Genomic DNA, 26,932 nt, shown 5'->3' with positions numbered 1-26,932 from the left:
CAGCCCCAGTGCTAAGCAGCCTCCGCTCCCACCTCCAGGCACCATCTTGACCTCGAGCTCTCTAAGCACAGCCCTCTCCTACCAGGCACTCCCCAGTACATTTCATTCATGAATTAAGTCCCTGACAGCCCATATCTCTATGATCAATATGTTTGTTTATTAGCAGCAGCTGCTGTGTTTTAGCAAAACGGGAGGGCTCCAGCAGGAGCAGTGCGCTCTAACCGCAGAACAGGCTTGGGATGGGGAGAAGGACCTCCTGCTGGCAAATGGGAGCTGGGTGGGATAAGATTTCACGCTAATGACCCTTTAATTGAAATCACTGCTCAGGACAGATTGCTCATCTTGGGGATATCTGTGTTGATGGCTCCCGGTTTGGCTGCTCCTGAGACAAATCCATTAACTCAGTAGCGATGAACAAAAGCAAAGAGGGAGAGCAAGAGTCTGTCCATCACTAGCACAGCTGATCTGCACCCCAAGGCAGCCCCAGCCAGCAGCTGGTGTAAATGGAGCCCCTGCACAAAGGGTATCACAGGGGCTGTGATGGCCCAGTGGCTATCACTGGCACCTGGGCTTCTTAGAATTAGGCAGCTCTGCTGGGCCTGTTTGTGAAGTGAAGCCGATGTGTGTCTCTCACGATGCAAAGAGAAGCCTGAGTGCACAGAAAGGAAGGTTACGAACCTGCTTTGAATGCATTTATTATTCCCATTAATTACGATGCCTGCTAAAGAGGACCAGCTGTTCTAGGAGGCTGTGGTACCAATTTATCAGGAGAAGATTCCAACAGAAGTCGCAGAGTTTTCTTCTGAACTTGGGAGGATGGAAGATGGAGGTTTTTTAATTAGAACTTGTTATTAATGGGAACGTAGCAAATTAAAAATAGTCTCCCTCCCCCCTCCCTATTACATGAAGCTCTGATCTCAATTAGAAAGATCAGAGACTAACCATTGAATGGGAATTACTGAGATAAAAACTGATTGAAAGACAAAAACCAAAGACAGAGGCATCGTGGGGAGAGAACAGAGATAGAAAACAATGAGCAGAGGCTGTCAGAGGCTGTGTGCCACAGTCAGGTGGCAGAGGCTCAGCCAGGCAGGGTAGTTTTCTGCCTTAGCCCATAGTGAGAACACCTGGTCTCACCTGGTGCTGTGTTGTACAGTTCTTTTGGGGTTGGGGTTATGGACATGTTGGTGAACATCGATTGTGCCTGAGGTTTGCAGGTTCGGAACAGTGGCATCATACAGTCTGGACTGTATGGGTATTTCTGTAGGAAGGGCAGGTCCTTGTTCCAGCTCAGCTTCCTGCTCACCCTGCTTCCCAAACCCAGAAGCAACAAGGATGCCCTGGCTTCCTTGCCCAGCAAGCAATGGTCAAGTTGGTCCTCAGCCCACTGTGCTCTGTGTAGACTCATAGCTTGGAGCAAGGGCTGATGGCAGGATCAGTCCCTGCAAGTAGGAAGGGACAAAGCAGCACAGCAGGTGTTGGGATGGGGCTTTGGGTTTCCTTCAGTTTTGTCAATTTGAGCCAAGTCAGGTTGGGAAAGGTGCAGTGGGGTCTGAGCAGACCCATCTCTTGTGTGACAATCTTGGCTAATGACTTCTTAATGAGAACCTCATCTGCTGCCCTTTGGTCACATGCATTCCAAGGCCCCTGTCTTCCTTTCAGCAGATAATCCATGCCATATTCCAAGGCAGGCAGGGACCTTAGGCTGAAATTACAGCCTTGCTTACTAATTGCTGCATGTTCTCTCTCCGTAGGTATATCATTGCCAGCAATTAGCACAAAATCCTTTCCCACTCTTGTTAAGTTCCTGTGCTGCAGTTAAATACTCCCAGATCCCATTTAAATGATTTCAAATGCAATTCATTCTGGCTCGTTAAATAATTCCACAGCAGTGTTTGTCGTCTTCTCTCTCTGTTTTCCAACAGCCACTTTCTTCCGGAAAGAATATGATGACTAAAGAATGGGAAGGGGAAGTGAGATGAAAACTGAGAAATTTGAGGTCCATCCTCTGTGCCTATATTTTCACTTCTTTCTTCCTCCTCTTTGCCAGCTGCGACTTCTCCCAGTAGATGGGCTCTGTGGGGTCCATATGACACATTTCTGTTGGTTTCACCAACTCAGTGAGGTGGTGGCTTCAATGTGCAGTCCCTGAGGTATGGGGTCCACCATCTGTTTGCATGGAATCATCCAAAAGTTGCAAAGAAAAGCAATTTCCTTTCTGCCACTCAGCAGTCTACGACAGCATTCCCACTGGAAGATTTGTAGTTGCCCTTGGGTTGATGAAGCTGAAAGCCACTGTGCTGTATGCATTGATGCAAAAGGGGCGAGAACAAGTGAGCATCATCAACAGGAGGGCAGCTCCTGCAGGGAGAGAAGATGTGCATGTGGGCAGAGGCATTCATGGGCTGCAGCCTGGCTGCGTGCTTTATTGGTTTGCTTGACCGTTTCAGAATGGCACGGATGAACTCCAGCCACTTTGTTCCCAGGGTGGAAAGTGGGGCATAGAGTGTGATCCTCCTGGAAGGCTTGGATGAAAAATGTGAGCTTAGTTGGAAGGGAAGAAGATGAAAGCAAATTTCACAAATGTCACAAGAGCGTTCACACAGCAAAGTTAGCTGCTGAAAATTAATTACCATCGCCACAAACTGCAGGCTGGGATCCTATTCCCAGGCATTGGAAGGATGGTCCTGAAAAACACCTCTGAAATAAGTGGGGCAATGGAAAGGAAATCTCTGCCTGAAAAATGTGTGTCCCCATCTGTTAAACAATATTCAGGTGCTCCTGCATTTACGCTTCCTCCATACTTAAGCAGCGATGGCTTTTGAAGGCAGATTGCCTATGTGAAGAACAGATGGAGGGAGCAATCCTCCCATCCAAGCTCTGCACCAGAACTGAAGAAGTTTGTAATCTGCTTCTTGTTCACAGAGCCAAGGCTTCAAATGCAGCCGCTCTGCTCCAACACGCTGCGTAGCTCAGGAGCCTGCACAGTCTTGCTTTTCCTTCTCCTTCTCTGCAGGTTTTTCTGCTGAGTTTATTTTGTGAATGGGGCAGTGGTGTTCAGAATGCATTCAGCATGGGCAAAGGTAACAGGGCATCCAAGCTCAAATTTCCTGCTTCCCCATAGCGATAGGAGAGAATTTTGTCCATGAGCTGGTGAGCAAAGCCTCCCGGCTGCTTGCACACTGGCCCAGCTTCTCATCAGCACTAAATTTGCAGCAAAATAGGAAAAGTCATTTCATGAAAGCAGAATAATACCCAGTTGTACCAACATCTCGGCTCTCAATCTCTGTTTTCTGTATCTCTGTTGATGTTCAAAGGAAAACAATGTGATTGTTAATTACAAACTGTTTTGAATGCATGCAAGGAAGCAGTTCAGTGCAGAGCCGATCAGAAGCAGGAAAGCTGAGGATACAGCATGTGCTGAATTGCTTTAAAGGGCAGCCAGTTCCATTGTAATTAATGCTGATGCAATCGTTGTACCAGACACAAGGTGGAAGTGTTACCTTGTGCAGCTCTCCACTGTTCTCTACCTATCGGGTTTTGCTTTGGACCGGGTGGAAAATGCTGAAATATCAAGGGAGTGCTTTGCATTTCAAAGAAGTTAATGCATAAGTGATGTTGTGATTCATTAACTCTCCACCAGTGCATTGGTGTCCCAGGGTCCATGGGTACACTGGTAGCCCAATGTTTTCACATTCCAGCCCACCACGGGGAAAGCAATCAGCAACCTGATGATGCATGTGATGGAGGAGTGTCTGGATACAATAAAAAGTTAACATACATAAAGCATGGAGCACAGCATCCCTGTGTGTATTGGGCAAGTCAAGAACAGGCTTAGATGCAGACGCATGGACATGTGTGTCATTAAAAGACAGAGCAGGTCCTGGCAGCAGCTCATGGTGCAGGGATGCTCCCTGAGTCCCATCCGTTTGCATGGCACAGTCCTGACTTAGATGCAGTTGGAGGCTACAGCTGAATCTGCAGCTGAAAACGATGAATATGAGGAGGAGAGGGCTTTGCACTCCCACCAGCCCTGGAAATAGGGCAGCTGCTGCTTTGCTGCTGGCTGGACTGAGGCTTATTTGCAAGGAAGGAGATGGTGTTCTATGGTTGATCTCTCCTCCAGTCTGCTGCCCACACACTCTGCAGGACTTCGAAGCTGCAAGTAAGGAAGTGGCTGTTAAGCAGAGCTCATCTCAGGGCTGAGCTTCTCACCCAGGAACGTGCAGTGGCCCTGGGCCAGGCAGAGAATGGTTTTGGGAACATCCCCAGGAGACACCTCTGTGGAGACCTCTCCACAGACCCCCAAGGCATCTCGCTGTCCTGTGGGCAGCCCATCTCCTTCAGCCACTCTCTCCCCAGCAGGCTCCATCTATTGAAGAAAGGATGCTGAAAAAATCCACAGCTCCATCCCAGGGGAAACATTTCAGCAGCTCTGCTGCCTGTGCTCCCACACCGCTTCCCCCCCCCCCTCTCTGGGTCATCCTAGCTGGATTCTCCCACCTGCCCAGCTCCAGGGCACTGCCTGAGCCCAGTGCCATTATTTCAGCCCCAACTACATGTAGAGGGATGGTTGTTGGCTCCGCACTGTGGCTGCACTTCTCCTCCTCCTCTGCTCACAGCCTTCTTCCTACAGAACGGTGACTAATGCTGCTCCTCCGCGCGCTGCATCATCACTGGGGGTGTGCGAGGGTGAGGAGCGGGCGCGGGTGGAGGAAATGGGGAGCACAGGTGCCAAACGTGAGACAGCACCGGGGGACAGCAGCTGAGCTGGGCATGTGGCACTTGGCAGCGGGATGCCATCACCAGGGTCTTATGCATATGATTGACCTGGAGGAGCTGGGTACGTGGGGAGGGCTGCACTGATGCGCTGCCCTGTTAGCATCACCCAATAAGAAATGATGGGGCAGCGAGAAAAGAGACCTTTTGCCATCGTCCCCGCTTGTCACAGTGCCAAAAGAAAGCTGCAGTGCTTTTAAACAAGCCGGCTTAACATGGCTCTGCTCTCCAGGCACAGGGGGGTGGTTTCCTTTCCCAGCCCACTTAAGAACGGAGGAAGACACGAGGGCTGGCTGCTGGGCCTGCATCCCTGCGGGGCCCGGCGCCCGCACTGCCAACCACAGCCCTGTGAGCCTGGAATAATGGCCTAAATGGGGGGAGAAAGCAGAGCGCATCGCTAATGGCAGCAGAGCTCCTCCTCCTCCTGCCTTCATCAGAGTCCTGCACAAAGGGGATTGAAAGGGATAGGGGTAAGATGGGGTTATGGATAAGGATGGGAATGAGAACAGAGATGGGGAGAGATAGGTAGAAATGGGGTTGGGGATAGGAATGCGGTTATGGGTGAGAACAGGGATGGGAAAGGAGATGAAGTTACGGATGGGAATAAAGCTGAGGATGGGGAGGGAGGTAAGGTTATAGATGGGGAAGGGGCTGGGGTTATAGATGGTGATGGAGGTAGGAGTAGGATGGGAATGCCAATATGAATGAGGATGGAGATGAGGAAGCACCTCCTCTTACCTCTTATCCTTCCAGGGAGGGTTCTCCAATGTGGTGCTTACGGGCAACCCCTGCCCTCACCCTGTCCAGCCTAGTCAAGATGCAGTGGTATGGAGGAAGCTGGATTCTGCTTCTACAGCCAGCTCTGAGGCTGGGAGCTGTCAGTTTAAACATTCACAGCCTTGGTACAGCAGCATGTCACCTCCAAAGAGGACAGGGATGGATGCAAAGCAGAAAGAACAGAGGTTCTTTGCCCAGATCTTGCCCAAATCTCACCAGAAATATGCTTTGGGACAATAAGGATAGATTTAAATATGCTGACAGTATTCAAGGCTCTGTTTGCAAAGTTTCAAGATGCAGCGGTTGGCAAATATTGAAGCAGCAGGTTAGCATCAGCCTTGACTTAGAGGATTTCTCACAGCTGAGAATCCCAACCTCCGGCCCTACCACCAACCCAGTGACTGCAGGAGGCATGACCCCACTGTGCTGGGGATTCATCTAACAAACCTTCTCCACTAGCAGCAGGATGGAACCCCAGCAGCATAGGTTTCACAAATGGTCCTGAGCAGTTCTGGGCACCTGGTTGTCTCAGAAGTACAATTCACAAGGCACCTCCAGCCACAGAAATGGATGGGAGAAGCAACAAATCCTCACTCCTTGGCATAAAAGCTTTATAAAGAAGGAACAGGAGCATCTTAACCCAAGTGGCAGCAGTCCCCAGGGCCCCGTCCCCATGTCACCCCACTCTCGGCTGGCCCATGCCTTCACGCATGACACGAGGATGGGGTTTCTCATCCATCCCTCATTGGGATGTCAGGGCTTTGGCAGCTACTGCACCACAAGGTGCTCTTCCACCTCCAACACGAAGGTCTGTGCTCCATGAGAGCTCATCAGGATCGGGCAGAGGTTTGGTGCTGAAACCTGCATCTCCTCAGAGGATTGGGCATCCCTGCTCACAGCAGCATGACTGCAGGGCTTTGTCAGCTGATGATACGAGGCTGAAATGAAGACAAATGAGAGCAGAAGGAAAAAATAAAAAATGAAAAAAAATCCCTCTTTCCAAAACACATTTGAACTCAGGATTAAAACAAACAAACAAAAAACAACACAACTCAGCACTGAGGATTTCTTTTCTTTTCCCTAAACTTCAGAAACTCGAATGTGGGTGTGAATATCACTTTAAGGATTTATGAAATGACACATGGCCTCACCTGTCAGCATGCCAAAATCTGAATGTCGGTTTTAATTACACCGAATATTTTACTTTCTTATGCAGAGGCATAATCAATTATCTTATTTAAAGGCATTACGATAATGTGTGTGTAAAATGGAGCCATTCCCTGTATTGCATTAGATTCTCTAATTATAGAAGAATGTTTGGAGCTAAAATGTCAGCCTGTCATCTGGCGGGTGTGTAATTCATGATCTGCATTCGCCGGCGCGGATGGAGCTGACAAAAATTGCATCCATTCCCTTCCACTGCTTTGGCCTCCGATTTGCTGGTCTGAAGGTGACAAATCCCATCCTGAGTCCTGCTCTGTCCCATCCCTAGGAAGGGGAGCAGAGTTTGAGCAAATGCTCTCTGCCTGTGCGTGTTTCTTGTTAAAGCTGAGGGCACACTCATCTCTAGGCCAGCACAGCGCTTCTAGACACCCTCCTCTGAATTACTAACAACAAACCCCCTCCAACTCCTCAAAGCAGAGGGATTACATAAAAATAAAGCCTGTTCCTTGGGAACCCAGCCCTTTCTGCAAAAGCAGCCTGGAAACTTCCCTCCTGGATCCAGCCAGCTGCATTTGCCAGGACAGTTCTCAGTCACATCCCCACTGTCATTTATGGGTTAGCAACCAGGATCAGAGGAACCCCTTTGGAATGGGGGGGACAGACAGGCTTCACTTTTTGGTAATCATACAATCACTTGAGGTTGGAAATGATCTCTAAGATTATCTAATCCAGCCGCCCACCTACCACCAACATTGCCCACTAAACCACATCCCTAAGTGATACAGCTGCCCTTTCCTTGAGCACCTCCAGCAACAGTGACTCCACTACCTCCCTGGGCAGGCTGTTGCAATGCCTCTCCACTCGTTCTGAGAAGAATTTCTTCCTAATATCAAATCTGAACCTCCCTTGGAGCAACTTGAAGCCATTCCTTCTCATCCTATCACTGCTACCTGGGAGAAGAGGTCCCCAACCTGGCCACAACCTCCTTTCAGGGAGTTGTAGACAGCGATAAGGTCTCCCCTGATCCTCATCTTCTCCAGTCTGAGTCATCCCAGATGCAGCTTATCATGCACAGCAAAGCAGAAATACTGTGCAGAAATAGCAGCAGTCAGGCGGGCACTTGGACCCATCGCCTGTCCCATGGGGCTCAGCAGCATCATCCCCAAGGCATCCCCGTCCCGCAGCCAGGGACAGGGCTGAGCTCAGCCGGGCACCACTTCAAATCCTGCTCAGTCTCAAGCAGGAGAAAGGCAAAATCTGGAATTGCTCTGACAGCCCAAGAGCAGGGATGGTGATGCACACAGGAGGAGCATCACCCTTGCTGTGACACCTCAACAGCACCATCACAAAGACGATGGTCCCCATGATGAGGTTGGTCCGATGGAAGGGGCAGTCCTGACAATGAAGATGATGGAGTTCACAGGGGAGCACAGGAGCTGGGTGCATCCCTTGGCTCTGTGCATCTCCAACCTTCTGGTACCTGGCACCACCTCCGCCTTCCATCACTCACCCCAGCATGTGGGTACCGTAATGGAGGCAGCCCAGAGCTGCCAAGGAGCTGCATCATGCCATTAGGAGGCTTATTAAAAAGTGATGCTCCAATTTAACACCTATTAGCAAGCGTGGTGCCCTTTAGCTGCACAGGGGAGCCTGCAAATGGAAGCCCCAGTTCCCAGCAGAACCCTAAGTGGCTAGGTTTAACTTTATGGCTCCAATTAGAGGCATGCTAAAGCAGCTCTGGCGCTGAGGATTTATTCACACTCGCTCCAAACCCAGGCAGTAGCTGTGCCGTGGAGGGCGATGCTCTGTGCCATGCAATGCTGCAGCCCGGCTGAGGCACGCTGTGGGATTTAGGGGAGCAGCCGCCTTCCCGTGCAATCTGGAGTCACTTAAACAGTCTGCTTGTTCCAGGAGGTTCACAGGCTGTTTTCGCCTAATAAAGTCATTTCTTTTCAGCAGCTCACATCACCCAAACTATTTGTCACAGCAACGGGACTACACTAAGAAGGATAGCAACGGGAGGATGCAAACTGATTTGTAGGGAGGGGACTTGGCATCGTGTTGGGAATTCCCCATACACCTGTGCTTTCCCATTTCCCTACCACAGCTCCATAAAGGAGAAAGGAGCCCCACTCACACTGCAGGGATGGGAGAAGCAATGGGAATGCCCTCTGCCCCATTCTGAACCCCATAGGGCACTGCATGGGGTCTGAGTTTTCTCCCACCTCCAGCACCACTCACATCACCTGGAGTGCCCTCACCATCATTACCTCACACTGAGCAACATCCAACAGCTCTTCTTCCCTCTTCATTTATCAAACAAATAATTCCAAGCCCTCACAACCAGAGGAAAATTAGTAACAGGTGAAATCAGATTATAACAAGACCAAACTGTTCCTAGGCCAGACCAGGAATAATGTTTCCTTCCTTTCCCTTTTGCTGTTCTGTGGTTTGTATGGCCAAAAAGCAAATAAGAGAATGAAGCATACCTCTAAAGGAAAGCTGGCCCTGGCACCTTATTCCCCTGCTCTCTACATGCACCCAGCACGCACCAAATGCACACCCTACAAAGTTGGAATTTCACAGCTCAGTGATGAACAGAGAAAACAATAAAACTTCATTCCAGCTCAACATCAACTATTTTGTTTCATGTATTAGAGCAAATTTATAGGGTATTTATAGCTCAGTTGTGCTCACTAAATGCCTTCTTCTAGGAAAGCAGTTAATCAAAGTGCCTTCGTACCTTTCCTTTAATCCCTCTCAGCCATCTACTACCACTGCTGGAAACCCGGAGGGGTTCAGCGTCACCTATGTCAGGACAGGCACATGGTGGGGACATCAGCTCCGTGCCACTGCACAGCAGAACGCCTTTTGGTGCCATGGTGCACCTGCAGCTGGGCTGGGAGCAGTGCAGAGGTGTTCTTTCCCAGGCCTCCACCCCTCAGCACACCCTGCAGAGTGCTGCACAAGGCTGGCTCCTGCATGCTCCTGTCCCCCCCCTATCGGCACCTCGGCCAAACGCTGTGCTGCTCCCTCTTAATATAGAGGAGGGAAACATCTGAGATCACTGTGTTGTTTTTCTTTTATTGTCGGATTTGGCAGCCTTTGCTATTTGCTTGGACTGAGACATAAATTGAATTTGGTTTTCTCCCGCTGACTCAGTTATTTGTTATAGGAATAAGCATGCAGTAATGCATTAGACAGGGGAAATATTTTCAGGCACGGACGAGGTGGGATTTGCTGTCCCTGCCCCACGTTCTCCAGTGTGGCTTTGCATGGCCAAGGACCTGACAAGATCCATCTCTTTTCCCTTCAGCCACAGTTGACAATGGGATCTTTTGGTGACATCCTTTCGCTGCTCTTTCCCCAACCTCTGCAAAGTCTCAGCACATAGAAAATTTAACCAATGATGAAATCATTTCCTAAATCCACTCCCCACTCATATCCATCCTCCTCCCTCAATCCCCGTCAGTCACTTCACTGAAAACAGCACAGCAAAGCATTTCTGGGGTTCCCCAGGTGTGCCTGCAGCCATCTTTCTGCCCAAGGAGCCTTTGAGCTCCCTTTGCCCTCATGCCTCCTATCTGTGCAGACCAGGATAAATGCATGATGCTCTCTACACCCAAGGCTGCACCAGCTGTGCTGTGTTCTCCCAAGAACCCTTCCACCATGCCACCAGCTAGGGACTTTTCATGAGAAAACCACAAAGCCCTCCATCCCAGCTCCCAGCCACACAGCATCCCTGAAGCCACAGCACACTCTGCAGGCACTCTCACCACAGCACTCACCCCAAACTCTCTGCAAGCGTGGACCATTACAGCTCCAAGCCCCTTCCAGCCCACAGACCCAGGGAGAGTCACACCTGCCTGCATTCGGGTCCATGTATGGTGCCACGCTCAGAAGCAAGAGGGATGATGGAGCTGCAAGGAGGCCAGAAGAGGACATCCCTAGCATAGGGCAGGTTGCTGCTCAGCTGATTTTGCTAAAAAGGCAGAAAACTTCACCAACTTCAAAGCAAACGTGTGCTTGTAGGCTGCAGTATTGAGCTCTGTGCCCACCCCAAGCTTAAAGGTCCATTAAGGAATCATAGAATCAAGGCTGAAAAGATCTCTAAGGTCATCCAGTCCAACTGTCGACCCATCCCCACCATGCCTACTAACCACATATCTCTCAGTGCCACATCTCTGTGGTTCTTCAACATCTGGAGGTTCAGGAAGCCTTTCTGGACACTGAAATAGCTCCCAGATGTGCAAACTAAATAAAAACAAGCAAGTTTCAGTCCTGATGGGTTTTGTTGTAGAGGTGTCAAGCTGCAGTGGTACAGCTCAGCTGGAGCCGTCCACCACGCACCTCAGACACGTGTGCCTCTTGCAGGTATTTAAAAATAGAAAGAATAACAACCTCCTCTCGCCTTCCTGCCTGGTTGGAGAAATAGCTTAATTAGTTAATAAGGGGTTTAATTTGTCATGTCGCTGCGCAAAGAATTTGCAGAGGGCAAGTCAACAAGTCAAAGAAATGAGCATTGGTGGGGCAGGGAGGGCTTGTTGGAAAAGATCCCTAAGATCGTCTAGTCCTACTGTTGACTCACCCCTGCCGTGCCCACTGACCACATCCCTCAGTGCCACATCCCCACGGTTCTGAACACCTCTGGGGACAGTGACTCCACCACCTCCCTGGGCAGCTGTGCCAGTGCACCGCCACTCTTTTGGAGCGGAAGAGCGAAATGGAGGAGATGGACTCTAACACTTCTCCGGGCCAAGGTCAGCTGGCAGCCCTGGAGAATCTGAAGGCTTCTCCCCTGCCCGCAGCAAGCCAACAACTCATCTGTTGTCCCTTCCATGTACCATCTGGGTGTCACTGGAGGTAATTCCCAGCTTGACGCCTCGCCAGAGGCAGTGAGGGAGGCCCCAGTTCAAGAAAAGACAAAAGGGTTCTTTCTTCATCAGCATTAACCTGAGGCAGCTCTCGAGAAAAATTCTGGGCAATTAGTGGAGCATAAGAAGATTTATAATTGAAATCTAGTTTGTAGCACTACAGGTGGCTCCCTCAAAAGACATTTCTCATCAACAACAACAAAAAAGGGAAGAATGGGGGGGGGGAGAACTAGTTAAAGAGTTTCAAAATCTCGACGAAAACTCCATTTAGTTTAACATTGCATGATAGCTTTCATAATTCAGAACAAAGTGCAAAGCTCTTTAATGAGGCCATTAATGACCCTTTAATTTACTCCACCAGGGCTGAATTCATAAAACATTTATGTTCCATTTACACAGGATTTGCCTGCGACTCTTCGGGGCAAGTCAGCACTGCAGCGCAGGTGGGATGAAACGAAGGCTTGGTGCTTCTGTTCCCCCTGCTCTGCTCTCCTCCTCACCCTGCTGCTACAGCTCTGCATGTGCCTTTTAATTCTGCTAGAGAAACTGCAGGGACCCTGGGGGGGGAAAGAGCCTTTTTTGACCCTTCTGCATGGTAAACAGATGCAGAGCTTCCTCTTACATTTCTGCTTTAGGAACAGTGAAACCCTTTTTAAGATCCAGCTGGGGCATCGCAAGCCAGATTTAGGTTGTTTTTTTTTTTAGGATCATTACAGCCCAGCTCCAGTTCAATATTCACCTGTCCTCCCTGTAGCTCTATCAGGTTTGCTACCTGGGGGAAGGCTATCCCACCAGACTGGGGCAGAAATGGAGGATGGAAGGATGCAGGTGTGGGAAGCTCCCTGCAGCAGGAACAGGGGGCTCTTCACCTCATTCAGCACTGAGCAAAGGTGACATCTGAATCACAGGTCATGCTCCAGCCCAGCTGCCTTTGGATCCAAACCAAGCCCTTTCTCTCTCACCAGTTTTTCTTCTCCTAAGGGTTTCACACAGGGAGAGACGCACAGGGATATGGTAAACTCTTACATCGGTTGAAACATCTTTAAAAAAAGAAACACTCTTCCTCGTTTATCCCAAAGATCTCACTCTCATGGCTCTAGAAGATGTCAGTTTTTAAGCACCTTCAGATAAAAAGAGCCATTAATTATTGCAAGTGCATTCACATCATCTGAAGTTTGCTCTTAGCAGCCTTCTGACATTCACCACTTCTGGTCTGCTTCTGGCCTTGATGAAAGGAGGGTTTCTTGCACCAGCAGCCCATGATTCGCTGCAAACTGAACTTCTTCAGGCACCTGTGCTGTTCTCAAAGAGAACCTTGCCACACCTGCCAGGGCAGGACCATCCTAACAGGTCCCCAAGGAGGGACTGCAGGGGAAAAGGGGCGGCACTGGAGGCTGAATGGGACTCTAGAGAGGGATTTGCAAAGAGAACAAACTCCCAGTCCAACTCAGGAGGACACAGGTCCCACAGTGCCTGGAGAACCAGGCGTGGAAAGCCTCTGCAGAGAGGCAGAGAAGATGCTTTCAGGCTGTTGGCAGAGAAAGAATTTGGAGCCCATTGGAGAATATGTCAAGAGTCAACATCCATCATGTCTACAAGTGACAGGAACATTCTGCGCCTGAAGGCCTGAGAGCTGGCTCTCCCTGCAGGATGGGGCTGGTGAAGAGTGGGGACACTGGCTCAGTAGGAGTTTTATTTTCCATAGCACTTGCCCTCCTCTCCTCAATCTCAGGTTGGGTTGTCGCTCTCATTTCCCTCTTCACCTCCGGTTTTGCTGACGCAAGTTGGAAACCTGACGGACCATCAAGGTACTGACACTGTTTGCTTCGGGATGGTTCATGAGTCATCCTCCCTGCTTCACAGCTAAAAGGATTGCTGATGCTGATGTCCTCAGAAGGGACACATCAGCAGGAACATCACTACATTTGAAGCTATGTCAGTGCTCATCAGCACTGGGCTGTGCATGCAGGTTTATTATTGTAGGGTCTCCAGCACACACTGGGTCCTGCACACCAGGTTTGTTGTTATGGGGTCATTCTTTTGTTTTTATCAACTTTGGGGAAGGAAGCAGAGAGGAAGATTGCTTGACCTACCTGGTTCATTCATGCAGAACTGCTGTGCAACATAGAGTCAGATTTGTCAGAACACTTACATCACAAAAAGAGACTAAGGCCAAAAGAAATTTTAAGCATGGTTAAGGAAAAAACAAACAAACAACAAACTAGCCCACAGATATACAGTCCTAGGGGGAGGAAAACGGGACAGCACTTACCCAAGCACTCTAAGTGATGTTGGAATTTCACATTCAACACTTCTAAGCACTGGAAGTGGCAGGAGCCTGGCACAATACAGGATAAATAGAATTCCAAAGCACTCAAGTCTGAACAGGGGGGGATCTAAGTTTCCTTGCTGAAATCACAAAGAGGCACGAGAGCAGCAGCACTGAGGAGACTGTAGAGAGGGACAGCTGTCCCCAGTGTTGGGATCACTCCTGGGACACTGCCCTGTACAGTGATGGTTGAGTGGCAGAGAGCAGGGAACAGAGCCAGGTCTGAGAGCTCAGAGACCTCCTTCCTGCTGGCAGCTGGGGGGTCGTGCTGCCCTTGGCTCCAGCAACAAGGGGCCCTCACTTTATTGCCGTGTGACTCCCAGAGTCAGCAAAGCAGGAACCCCATTCAAACCGAACACTGGGTCGTCTACCAAGCAAAGGCTGCTATTTAGTTAAAAACACACAGCCTCTTATTATTACATTTCCCTGGAAAAAAATTATGTTTGAATTAGAGAGAAAAATATTTAGTGAAAAAATCAAAGATCCACGTGCGCATGGAGTCCTCGACATACCATAAAGACTCCGTACCCTGTTCAGCACATCTCTGCATACAACAACCATCTCTAGGTAAGCCCACAGCCAGAGGTTAGGTTGTCCACACTGACACAGCGGGCAGCAGCTACAGGCTGGTAAAGCTGCCCAGGTCTGCACTGATTTCTTACCCTTTCCAGATGGCTGCAAGAGCTGAGACACACTTGAGGGCATGCAGTATGTGAAGCCAACAGACATACCACAGTTATGAGGATCTTTTCATATTTTAGCCATGCCTAGAAGCACAGTTTCAGCCACAGCTGAAAGACATTTGCATATATATCCGAATGATCTGAGCACCTCTTGACAGCCCAATGTCTCTACCACCACATCTGAGCACAGAGACACCTGAGGATCCCCACGCATTCATTTTCCTTCTGCTGCTTTAAACCACCCAGGAGAGGGCAGCTGGGATATTGCAAGCCTCAATCTGATCACTTCAACAAGTGATCCAAACCCTACAGGAGCAGGGGTGACACTCACAAGGTGCCTGTGCAGTGAAAATCATGGTGGTTTTACAGCTGAATCATGAGCTGGAATGAACCCTTCAAGGCCATCTGGTCTGACTCCCCTGCACTGAACAGGGACTCCTACAGCTGATCAGGTGCTCAGAGCCCCGTCCAGCCTGACCTGCAGTGTCTGCAGGGATGGAGCAGCCACCACCTTTCTGGGCAACCTGTGCCAGTGCCTCACCGCCCTTACTGCAAAAAACTTCTTCATTATATCCAGCCTAAATCTACCCCGTTTTAGTTTGAAACCATTTCCCTTGTCCTATCACAACAGATCCTACTAAAAAGTGTCCCCTTCTGTCTTACAGCCCCTTTAGATACTGAGAGGCTGCTCTCAGGTCTCCCCAGAGCCTTCTCTCCTCCAGGCTGCACAACCCCAGCTCTCAGCCTGTCCTTGTAGGGGAGGTGTTCATCCCTCCAGTCATATGTGTGGCCCTAAGCAGGATACAATCAGAACACCAGTGGGAAAGCCCTGCAGGGCTGTTTTTCTTAGCACAGCTGCTGGATCTTCTAATCAAGGCTATCAGATATACTGATATCATGCTTATAATGGTATAACTCTATATCAGTGTAGTGGCACAATGGATTTACAAAGGAGCAGTATATGCAGAAATAGGCATTCATGCTTGCTAATCCCTCATAAGCCTGTAATCCCGATTCTTTTTTTTCCCCAAATAATAAGTGCAGATCTATTAAGACCCTATCACTCCCTGCGTGCTAAATTCTTTTTTTCCTGCCTGGAATCTGCTATGTACCCTGTATGTGCATGGCAGGGCACAGGGTAATGTGCCACCAGCAGCAACAATGGATGGCGCACGCTGAAATCTTACCCTACAGCTCCACTTGCACCACCAGCAGGAGCATGTGGAAGCAGTCACAGCTTCACCAGTTCTTGTTTATGGAGAGCCTGAGGATGCTTTCTGGAAGGCATTTCTACATCAGAGTGAAACACATTTATGTGCAAGCAGTAAGCAAGGGGACACCATTGAGGTTTGACAGCCTCCCCCCATGCCAGCCTGGCAGAGGTTTCCTACATTCCTCTCACTGGCTGTGCTGCCAAATCCACACCTCCAGCAGCAACCCCAGCCACAGACAGCTACTTCCAGGGAGTCTCGGTACCAAACAGCTTTTTACAACCCTTTTGTAGCTGACCACATGTGTACAACCTGGAAAGAACCCTTCCAGAAGTGACAAAGTAATAGTCACTAATTACACAATTAATTTATTCTTTGGCACTAATAAAAAAAAAAAAAAAAGGATTTTCATTACAAAGGAGGGTAAAAACAATCTAAGGATTTGTTTAATTAAAACTACAATGTACTAAAAATACAAATAATCCTAATGATACAGACAACATTGTAATTGAGTAATTAGTAATCACCTACAGAAACCATGTTTCTCTGTCTCTAAAACCGCTGATTTTTCTTCTTGCTGTTTGTTTTTCCCTTTTTATTGCATGTAACCATCCTCAGGGCACGCAAATCACAACAGCAAATTGCTGCACACAAGCTGCTGGCTCCATGTGCCATCCCTTACCTGCAGGCAGAGGCACTGCATCCACACTGCTTGCATCCCAATCCCCATTGAGTTGCTCCGTGTCCCTCTGTCCATGACTAACACTTCTGTACCAGGGCAGAATTGTGACTCCAGCCACGAATTGCTGTTGGGATGGAGCTGACAGGCAGAACAGGCACAGCCTTCTGAAAAGGGAGCCAAGGAGCAAACTGTTAGCCCAGCGCTATATATATATTATGCTTACATGTCCCGGTGTTAACCAATGTTACATATATATTTTAAGTATTCATATATTCATAGCTATAAAGGCCCTTTTTCTACTTGAGCTAAATTGTATAGCCGTGACCTATTGTCCCAGAAGGCTTTTTATTCTTGTTAAATGGGCACTGAGATTATAACGCTCCTTGCTAGTAGGTGCAGCAGTGTTCTGGAGCAGACAGGGAAGATGGATGGTCCTGCTGAAGCTCAGCAAAGAGGGCAAAGCAACTCATGACACAGACACGAGAGCTGAGCAGTGCTGCAGTGTGCCTGGCTTCGTGTTCCTCATCCCTCCCCAAAAAAGATACAACCAAACAGCAGAAGGGGCTGGCTGTGCCCTGGGAGAAGGCAAGGCTGTCACCTAGCCTCCCTATACATGGCTCCTGGGACTTGTCACCTGTATGCTGTCAGAAGAATGGGGACAAGGCTGGCACCGGTGCCAGGGTGCATGGATACCGTGTCCCCTTGCTCTGACACAGGCAGGGTGGAAGTGGCAGCAAGCTGGCTGCTCCGCCGGTGCCAGATGGTGGATGAGATTAAAAGAATTTGATTTTCAAATAATCCATAAACCTGGCTGAGCTAATGTCGTTTCATATGCATTATCTTGTAATCCCAGGGAAGAGAGCATTTCAGAGCAAAGAGCCTTACTCTCCCTCCCTGCAAGGACTCTAACAAGCTATAGATAATCCCCTTTTTGTTGGAAGGTGCTTAGGGGAAGCGACAACACCCAGCGAGGGGCTGCGGCTGCACAGCTCCATGCCCGGGGGGACAAGCAGCTGCCTGGCACTGCAGGGGCCGTCTCACCCTTAGCACTGTAGGGTCAGGGGCAGCAGTTGGCAAAGCCAGAACCCCGGGCGATAAGGGAGAGTAAGGAGGGATTTTTGCAACTCCTGCCCCCTCATGACACGTGGAAGCCCAGCAGCCCCAAGCATTCTCCATCATCAAACCCAGCTGCCTGATCCCTGCCTCATTTCCCTGTCCTAGAAATTCCACTGAGCGCCTTGTTACCCACTGAGCCTCCGTGGAGCAAACGCGACCCACTGCTGGTCCTTGGAACCCTTTGGAGTTCAAGCCACCACGTTAAGAACTAGCGATCCCAACTCCAGGTTTAGGTTCCCCACTCTGGAGCGGGTGACTTTAAGGGGAAGGGATGGGAAGCTCCACGATGGGATTTCCCAGTCACTGTCTGCCATCTAGTGCCCAGCACGGAGCACAGGCAGCAAGCAGCGTGCAACCCCATCCTTGGAGGAATTTCTCTTACGCTGGAGCCACGATGCGATCACTGTGCTCCCAGTGCAGGGAGTTCCCCACCCTGCTCCTCCCTCTGCACCAGGGAAAGGGTTTGGAAATCAAACAGCCCAAATCCTGGAGGGATTTAATAAGGAAAAAGGCCCAAAGCAAAGGGAGGTGACTGCACAGTGCTGCCCAAGAGCACCCAGCACAAGCCTGATGTGCAGGGGCCTCAATAGCAGCTTGTAAGTGCAGTGCCCAGCTACAGCAAGTTAACTAAATGCAATACATGCTGCTTTGTAACGTGCTGCTATCCTCAAGGTCATGATGCTGTTGTCAGCAGCTCCAAGCAGAACGGTGCGCGCTCGCATTGTGTGAGGAATGCCACAGACAGGCTAGGAACAGGGAGTGTGAGGGAAAGGGGTAAGGTGTGATGCTTGTCAGCAACGTGGAGGTGGACAAACTACAGAAAAAAAAGGCAGGGAACAAAAATTAAGAAACAAAACTAAGAGACACCGACCGTAATTCAGGTACTGTAGGTGTTGAAGACACCAGTAAAGTTTCCCGACCAGATCAATCCATGGGAAACCACTGCAGCAGGAACGTGGCACCAGCAGCCACCCCATCACACCTCACTGCTCTCCTAAAGCTCAGCCAACATCCCCAGCCCGTGCCCTGGGTAATACCACAGCTCAGAGACAATTGCTGCTTTGTGGAGGCACACATTGGTGTTTGACACAAACAGGCTGCAGCGGTCATTTGGAAAAGCCAGCCAGGGCAGCAGCTCACAAACACGCAGAGCCAGAGTTACTGATTAGCACAGGGCTCCAATTTCCTTCAGTGCTTCCAAAAAAAGCACTAGGCAACATTAACGAAAGGATTACACAGAATTCAAAAGCAAATGGGATTTGTGGCCTGTTGTATTAACCGGGGACTGGAGAAAGCTCTACAGAGAGAGAACACTGGTGGCAGGTCACCAAACCAATTATTAAGAGCTCACAGATCACAAAGCTGGATACATACACACATCAAGACAAGTTTCTGTTTGCCTGCAGAAGCAGAATGCTGGCTGGACCACCCTCCCAGCCCAGCATGCTTTTTCAGTGTGTCTATTAAACCTGGATTATACCTGGTTACTTTCCCCAGTAACTCACTTCCCCCACAGGTTTAATGCAGAGGAATAACATTTGGGAGGGTGAAACCTGAAAGGAGAAACATAATGGGCATAATTACTTTGATAGATGAGAGAATGCAGAAAGCTGGCATGCAGCATGAGGAGGCAGCAGCCTGCCCCTGGGTGCAAACCTTTACCTGTGAAATCTTGCAAGCTTTGTCTCATGTAATTATAAGATGGGATGACCACAGTGGCTGTGTAAGGGGCCGGCTCCTTCTAGCACTCTTCTTGCTTCTGGAGGGGGCTTTGATGAGGCCATGAGTCCTGAACCCACTGCAAAAAGGCTCTATTGCCTTGCCTGAATTTTGAAGTTTTACGTCAGCTCAAAGTCCCTTCATGTTTCAATCAAGAAGTGTCCTTGTGTCTCCAAGCATTGCCTATGAAGTCCTGCCAAAGGACCACAGTCTGTAATGGAAACGTAGTCTCGACAGTGAAGCTGTATCCAGAACAACCTGAAGGGCTTCCAGCTGCCAGCATTTTGTGCTTACCTCACAAATGCCCAGGTTTGCTTTTTGTGGGCTTGGTGTTGAGGTCTCAGCAAAGTTTCTGGAGCAATTTTACCAACTTCCAGTTTTCTAGTAGCTCTCCTCCTTTTATACCAGTCTTTATCTTTGCAAAGGAGTGCAGCACTCTGCCTGTGCCACTCGGTGTTCACCCAGAAATGGGAGGGAAAAAGCATCACTGAAGCAGAAAGATGAGACATAACCCAACCACATCACTGGTGACCTATCTTAACCAGACCTCCCAGGCCATTTTCTGCTGGACCTCCTAGATGCCCTGAGCAGAGCATCCCATGATGTTTTCCATGAAGGCTTATGCAGTACTCACAGAAACCCTGGGAACTGATGAAAAAACTCCTTCCCAAGAGACAGACCCATTCCAAGACACAGGAAGCTTATGCAGAACAAGAGAGGTGGAGCCACAGAAGATCCCTCATCCTATGGGACAAAACATGGGGTGAACCCAGAAACTGGGATGGCCTCATTCACCTAAGCCAGTCTATCCCTTGCCCTTGCAGGAAGGGCCAAACAGGGCAGCTTTCCCTGTTCTAACAAGCTCTGAGTTGTATTTGGGAGCAATAGTATCTCTCCTTATTCAGGTTTTCAGAGAGCAGGAAGCAGTGTAGCCTGTGGCTCCGGAGGCCTCTCCTGGCTGTAAATGCATTTATCTTCCAAATACTGAGGTATTTTAGTTGCTTGGAGCCAGACAGAAGGAGAAAAAAAATAAGTTTCCTTTTACATGAGAAAGCATGCAGTTCTGAACAGTTTGGTGTTACTGTATCACAAAACATGCAAAGGTGGTTCTGCTTGAAGGCCACCAATTCCCAAAACTCCTGCTGACAGGGCAGGATATCAGCTAAGGAAGTTATTTTGTAGGGGAAGCAGCAGAAATCTGTTCCTGTGAAGTTGAGAAGTGGTTTTAGTAGGACCTGTTATCTCTCCATTGCTGGAGAGGGCAGCTAGCATCCAATTTGTCACAAAGAAAGCCTTCACCTCTCTCTTCTAACACTGTGACTGAAGCAGTAAGTTCAACGGAGGAGTTTCAGACTGCAGTTGATACTTACATTCATTTCTGCTTCTGGAGGTTTTTGCAATGGCTGCTACACTGCACTGCACCAAGGAAAGGTCCTCCAGATAGATATGCATCTTTCTGTGTTGAGGGCAGAATGATCCGACTTTTGTGTACTGCCCTCACGAACAGGAGTGCTCTGTGCAGAAAATGGCTTTGAAGAGCAGAAAGTCTCTGCAGTCTGTCAGCACTCTGCAGCTTTCTCCCCAGGCTGTGCAATGTGGAGAAGATAACACTCCAATAATGGCCTTGGCAGCTGCAGTACCAATCCCACATTGGACTTCTCAGCTGAGCTCCACACGGCTGCTCTCAAAGTGAGGAATCACAGGAGGCCCTTTCCAAAACACAGCTCTCTGACACACACTTCACAGGAGAGCTCTTCAATTGATCTGACAGTGCCTTGCACTAGAGAGCTACAGCAAACCTGGTGCCTTTCCAGCCATCCGCTGCTGCTTCACATGCTGATGGAGAGAGCTCATGAGGAGGCAAAGCCAAAGTGAGAAAAACCTTGAGGCTCTGGGAGCAAACAAGCACCAAACTTCCCAAACAAACAGGCAAATACTTGCATAGTTCTCTGTCACACTTGCAAGGTGAGCTTCATGTGTTTCGCTCAGCATAACTCATCTGCTTCCCCTACTCTTTGCTGGGCTGCATTCAAGGCAGCTCTCTCCTAGCCACAACTTGAGAGGTTTCTTCTGCTCCAGCAGGGAGAGGGGCTCTCTCAGGAAAGGCCCCAAGGTGCTGTGCTGGCCTTTCAATAGATAATGGTTAAAATAGATCAGCTACCTGACCAGACCTGCAGCTTCACAAGGAGTATGTGTAAGTTTGCACAGAGTGAAAAATTAACTTGTAGCCACAGATTTCTGAAAGTGCCACTGTGATCTGCTACAGGACCTTTGGGAGTAGAGAAAACATGCAAAAAACATCTCCTTTCCCCTAGGAAATCTCCATGGTATGCTGCCTTCCCCCTCACAGAGGCCAACGGGAAGGGCAACACACAGAACAAGAAGTGAACAAAAGCACCCAAACAAGGGGATCAGGGATTGTTTGCAGCAACTAACTGAGGGTTTTAAATAGAATAAACTGCAGGGGAAAAAATAAAAATAAAAGGCTATGGTCCTATGTAGACTGGGAGCAGCAATTCTTGTTTTAGGTGCTGAGGAAGCAACAGTTTCAACTTTGAGAGGAGACTCGGTTTCCTGTGCCCCCACTGCCTAGAAGAACAAAGACCTGATCCTGAGGAAGAAAGAAACAAAATTTAGAGCTGTTGATTCTGACCCATCCAGTGCTAGAGGGAGCTACTCCTCTCAGTACAGACAGTGCTGAGACTCACTGCTTGAGCAAGCCAGAAAAGAAGAATTGTCCAGGTTCAAGATGAGCAAGCTTCCTGTACAGCCTTTTCTCTCTTTTGTGCACCTAGATTTGAGATTAAAAATGCACTGATTAAATACTATCTTATATACTTTGAAAGTCTCACGCACAAACCTTCACCACAAAACCTGCCTTTGGCATGGGAAGTGAAGAAGAGAACTTGGCAAGGAGCTCAACCGAGCCTGCACCCACAAAGCTCTGCTCAGAAGCTGCATGCTACAGAGCTAGCAATAGCTTGAAATGGGGGCAGAGAACAGCAGAATCCAGAGCTGCCTGCATCCATTGCCCCAGGCTGCTAGGGATTCCAGGGGCACAGCCTGAGGGGAAGGACTCACCTCACCCCTCCACAGGAGCTTTAAGTCTCAGAGAAGGCAGTGCTGACCTCCAGACAGCGGCCAAAAGATCTGCAGTTTTGCAGGCATGTATTCTACTCCACATTTACCTCCTCTTTGTAAATGCCCTCCACTGCAAACAGCCTCCTTTGACAGTTCTGTAAGGGTGTTTCAAGAAACCAAGTTTTGTTTATAGTTTATGACAAGCCTTCAGCTCTCAGCTGCCCAGCATTAGAAAATGAGGCTACTGAGCTACTCCCAACCCCAATGGCTCATGGAGTGATTAAGAACAGCTTTAATTTGAGGTCTGCAGCTCTCAAAGGATTGATGAAATATACATAGCAATCTCCAGCTCCACCTCTGTAAGCCAAACACTTTCCAGATGATTAACAACACCCATTTCCTCCCTCTCCCTGCAAAGTCTAACCAGTGCTGGGCTCACATTCTGAGTGTAACACTGCAATGTGAAGGAAAACACAGCAATGACAGTGGAATAGCAAAGTCTTATGTTGCAGGAAGTGAGGATATGCTCAAATGCAGCAGCTGTGGACACCTAAACAAAGAAAAAAAGAAATCTGCTTACCCTTGGAAAGCCTCGGGTATGCAGGAATCTCCATCAGCATCCCCTTGCCTCCACTGCCAACCCTCAAATGAGGTCTGGTAAGGGGTGGATCCTGGTTCTACCCCTTCCAGTCACTCAGATGCATTGCATTGCATACATCTGAGTTCCCCTGGGTTAGTCCTGCCTTCCCACCAGGTGCTCAATCACTGTTTTAAGCTGTAACTTAGCATTTCCACTACACTAACAGTAACACAACCAGAAAAAGCACTTTAAGAAACACAACCAGACCAGAGAGATGAGACTGTGCCATATAAGCATAAGATAGCCCTTCTAATAAACAAATTGGAGGAATAGGTTCAGGCTACCTGAGACAGACTCAGCTGGGCTGCGTTAGCCGTGCTGCCCTAGTACACTGGGAACAGGAGCTGAGAATCAAAGCCACCTTTGAGGCTGCTCACAGGAAGTAGAAACACTAGAGCTGCCTTTCCTCTGCAAGCAAAAGTCAGCCTTTCAGCCCAGAAGGAACTGCTGATCAAATAGTTCTCCCCTCCAGAGTTACCAGTTTCAGGCCCAAGGGGACAGTGGCGTAGGTGGAAAAGTAGCAGTCATCTAAAGAGCTACTGCCTGTTTCTCATGCATCTTTCCACTCAAGGTCTTTCTGGGGCCAAACGCAGCTCCAACATGGACAAAATGTAACAAAGCACTGAACAACTGCAGCCTCCAGCTCCCCAGAAACATGCGTTGCCCAGCCCTGTTAGCCCTTACTTGCTGCCTGCGATCCAGTACTAGCAGTCTTGTTTCTGGCTAGAGGAACCTAAATCCATGGGTGACACTGTAAGGAAATCTCAGCAAGCAGGGACAATGAACTGCTTACCTTTAGAGAAGTTCCACAGGATCACACAAGGAGCTCAGCCAACGTGTCCAGAGAGATCAAAGTGTTGCTGGAAACACTGGTGGAGCTGCCTCAGGCCTGCAAAGCTAATCCATGGATAAGCATCTGACTGCTGCTCTGCTGCTCTGAGCAATGTGCATATCCTCCCCAGAGCAACATAACAACCTGGAAGAAAACTACAGTTTCAGAGGCTGGAATGATGCCAAAGAAAATCACCCCCGTCAGTTCTCCCATTATCTAGCTGGCTAACCCCCCCCCTTACACCTAAGAACATCATCTGCCAGCTGGAAACAAATGTAACTATCCAGCACTGCTCTTAGTTAAGAGCAGTTGCCAGAGATGAGCATTGGCCATTGCTTAGAAGAAACCATTTGAGCTCCAGACCACAACAGGAGTCTGGTGAGGAGCCTCCTAGGTACCACAGCCCCAGGGAACCACATGCTTGGAGAAGAACAGATCACAACACACATTTCCAGAAAAGGTGGAGGAGGATTCAACAAGAGCAAAGAACTCCCTGAGGAGAGCTTCACTTGGGAGTATAAAGTTTTAATATTTATTTAATACAGGCCTGGTGAAGAGAACTGGGAAATAAGGCAAAGGCAGTTTATCCTCCAGAGTCCTGCTTAACATCCCATTCACACAGACCACACGAAGCAGCAGCTGTGCTCCTCCCCAGAGTCACATTCCACATCTTCCCCATCTGCCTGAGCACAGCCTATCACTTATAAGTCCAGAAGGAATCGATTGATTTTTTTCAGGTATTCCGACTTCAAGTAATCTCCCAGCTCATCCTTTGTAACCCACAGATAATCTTTCTTCAGCTCTGCCTGGGACAAATCACTGCTTTGGAGGAAGGCTTTGTAGAAGAATACTTTGGCTCCCACGTTATCCTCAGTCCTGATGGCCCTGGGGAATTTATACTTGTAAATCCCATATGGTGCATTCCCCAGGATTTTGGCTTGAATGTGTTCGCCTGCAAGACCCCAGCAAAGAAAACAGAAAGCAAAACATAAGACACAGAGCAATAGTAATTGCACTTTCATAGTCACAGACACACAGCATATGACTTTATATCTGGTTCAGGCTGTTCTCTCTTCTAGCAGAAATACTGCCAATTTTAAGTCTCTTCTCATGAAAAAGTGACTTGTCTGAAGCTCAGCAAGTCCTTGCAGAACAAGGGAGAGAGCATCACACTCTGCCAACACACATCAAAAAGCAAGGAAATGCAGGTTTGCTATCACCCATCTGCCACAAAAGCTGATACAGGGCAACAAGACTGAAAGAGAAGCTGCACACTTAGAGCAACCATTCAGGGGACATCTAGTGAAACTCAAACATCAGACTGCAAGAGCTTCACACTGCAGCTGCTGGCAGTCAAAAATCCCAGCCCCTAGCCTGCTGGCTCCGTCAGCCCCTCACAATGCAGTGCTGCTGAGCACAGGATCACAGCTCTTGCCAGAAACCCCACCACACTGGGTATATCTCTACGCCACAAAATACCTCTTCCCAGCAGATGGGAGGCGATTTTGCTACAGATGGTGAATATCTCTTAGGTAGGGCAAGGGGAAAAAAAAACAACTTGGACAAAGAGGAGCGAGAGACAGGCACACAGCAGACTACATACCTAAAAACGTAGCCATGGCTCGCTCAACTGTGCTTCGCAGAGTCTCTCCAGGCTGCCATTCCGCTTGAGGCAGGAGCCACAGCTCTTGGTTACCAATTTTCTGTTTCACCAGCAACATCAGGTTACTGTCCAGCTTTCTGTTCAATGATGTTCGATCATTTTTTTTATCAGCCTCTGCCAAAAAAACAACACATGCTGGAAATAAAGTCTCCTGGCCACACTGGAATCGCTATGATTCATCACCTCTCTTTATCTTATATCCTTCCAACAACACAGACACACAGATATCTGAAACAAGAATCTAGCCAGCATTACTCTCAGACACTCTGAAGGCCAACGCAGGATTCAGAAAAATACTACTGCCAAAGCACACTCTACCTAGACCATTTTCAAGGGAATCTGTGGCAAGAAGCCTGGATCTCCAGCTTCTGAAAAAAAAAAACCAGTAAGAGCAACGGGAAAGCATGGGAACCAAGGTTTCTCTTATGTGGAAACAATCACCATTTTACCTACTTTACTCTCATAAGGTTGTATGAACACATGCATCTTCATAACACTGACTCCACTGTCAGATGATTAACTTCTCATGCGTTGACCACGCTGCCACAGCATCAAGATTTAAAAAAAAAAAAAAAAAAAAACCCTCAAAAAATGCCTTTCTTCATCAAATAGCCCTCAGCTGTGCCTAGCAGAGGACTGGGGCACAACACTTCCACAGGTACCTGTAATCCGCGGGGCCGGGCTGAACTGCAGCAGCTTCTGTTCCCACTTCTCCTCCAGGTCCTGAGCCATAACAACCGTTCTGCCCAGCTCTTCATCTTCATCATCATGCAAGCCTTCCTTCCTCCTTCTGAGCTGCTCCTCCTCCTCCAGCTTGCGGATTTCGTGGTCAGAGTAGTGGCTTTTCTCCAGCTCTATCTGTAAGGGCATCATAAAGACCACTCGGCCACCAGCACAATCAGAGATCGTTAAGGTTGGAAAAGACCTCCAGGATCACCCAGACCACCCCCCACCGTGCCCGCTAACCACAGCCCTCAGTTGCACATCTCCCATCCTCGAACACCTCCAGGATGCGGCCTGACTGCATTGAGAGCCCAAAACCGACCGCAAGACCCGAGGTGCCTCCAGCGGACCCCCCAGCCCCGGGGCAGCCATTTTCCTTCGGGCAGCACCCCGCTACCTGCTCCATGAGGGCCGCCATCTCCTCTTCCTCCTTCCGGAGGGGCTGCGTGATGCGGGGCAGCCTCAGCAGGCACAGAGCCCCGAAGAGCTTCCACGGCCGGGGAGCAGCAGCGGGAGAAGCGGTGCTCAAGCTCCGGCCGCACCCCGCAGCCCGCCACGCGCACGCCGCCATCGCGCTCTGGCGGAAGCCGCAGAGCCGCGAACTGGGCGCCGCCATCTTTCCTCCCAGCTCCCGTCGTGCCTCGCGCGGAGGGGGGGGA

The 26,932-nt window shown here is 49.1% G+C and overlaps 1 protein-coding gene and 1 long non-coding RNA gene across 4 annotated transcripts; both read right to left on the bottom strand.

Moving 5' to 3' along the window:
• Nucleotides 1–679: 679 nt before the first annotated feature.
• Nucleotides 680–22,180, bottom strand: LOC122182583. 3 transcript variants are annotated; one of them, XR_006179877.1, is made up of 5 exons: nucleotides 19,278–22,180; nucleotides 19,096–19,168; nucleotides 16,500–16,663; nucleotides 5,518–6,494; nucleotides 680–4,159 (listed from the first exon to the last, which is right to left on the bottom strand). It is a non-coding gene; the product is annotated as an uncharacterized LOC122182583 (long non-coding RNA). The 3 variants fall into 3 exon arrangements; XR_006179876.1 differs by having other exon boundaries at nucleotides 19,096–22,180; XR_006179878.1 differs by lacking the exon at nucleotides 19,096–19,168.
• A 2,216-nt stretch (nucleotides 22,181–24,396) lies between these two features.
• MRPL46 (mitochondrial ribosomal protein L46) lies at nucleotides 24,397–26,919 on the bottom strand (the record flags this gene model as incomplete). Its single annotated transcript, XM_042876091.1, has 4 exons — nucleotides 24,397–24,839; nucleotides 25,491–25,664; nucleotides 26,213–26,408; nucleotides 26,671–26,919. Coding segments are annotated over 4 exons (870 nt in total), but the record flags the coding sequence as incomplete, so codon positions are not given.
• Nucleotides 26,920–26,932: the final 13 nt, after the last annotated feature.

Source organism: Lagopus leucura, unplaced genomic scaffold, assembly GCF_019238085.1.
Source record: "Lagopus leucura isolate 7727_CA_CO unplaced genomic scaffold, USGS_WTPT01 Super-Scaffold_100015, whole genome shotgun sequence".
In the NCBI taxonomy this organism is placed as follows: Eukaryota; Metazoa; Chordata; class Aves; order Galliformes; family Phasianidae; genus Lagopus; species Lagopus leucura.
This window is presented reverse-complemented; position numbering and strand designations above follow the sequence as displayed.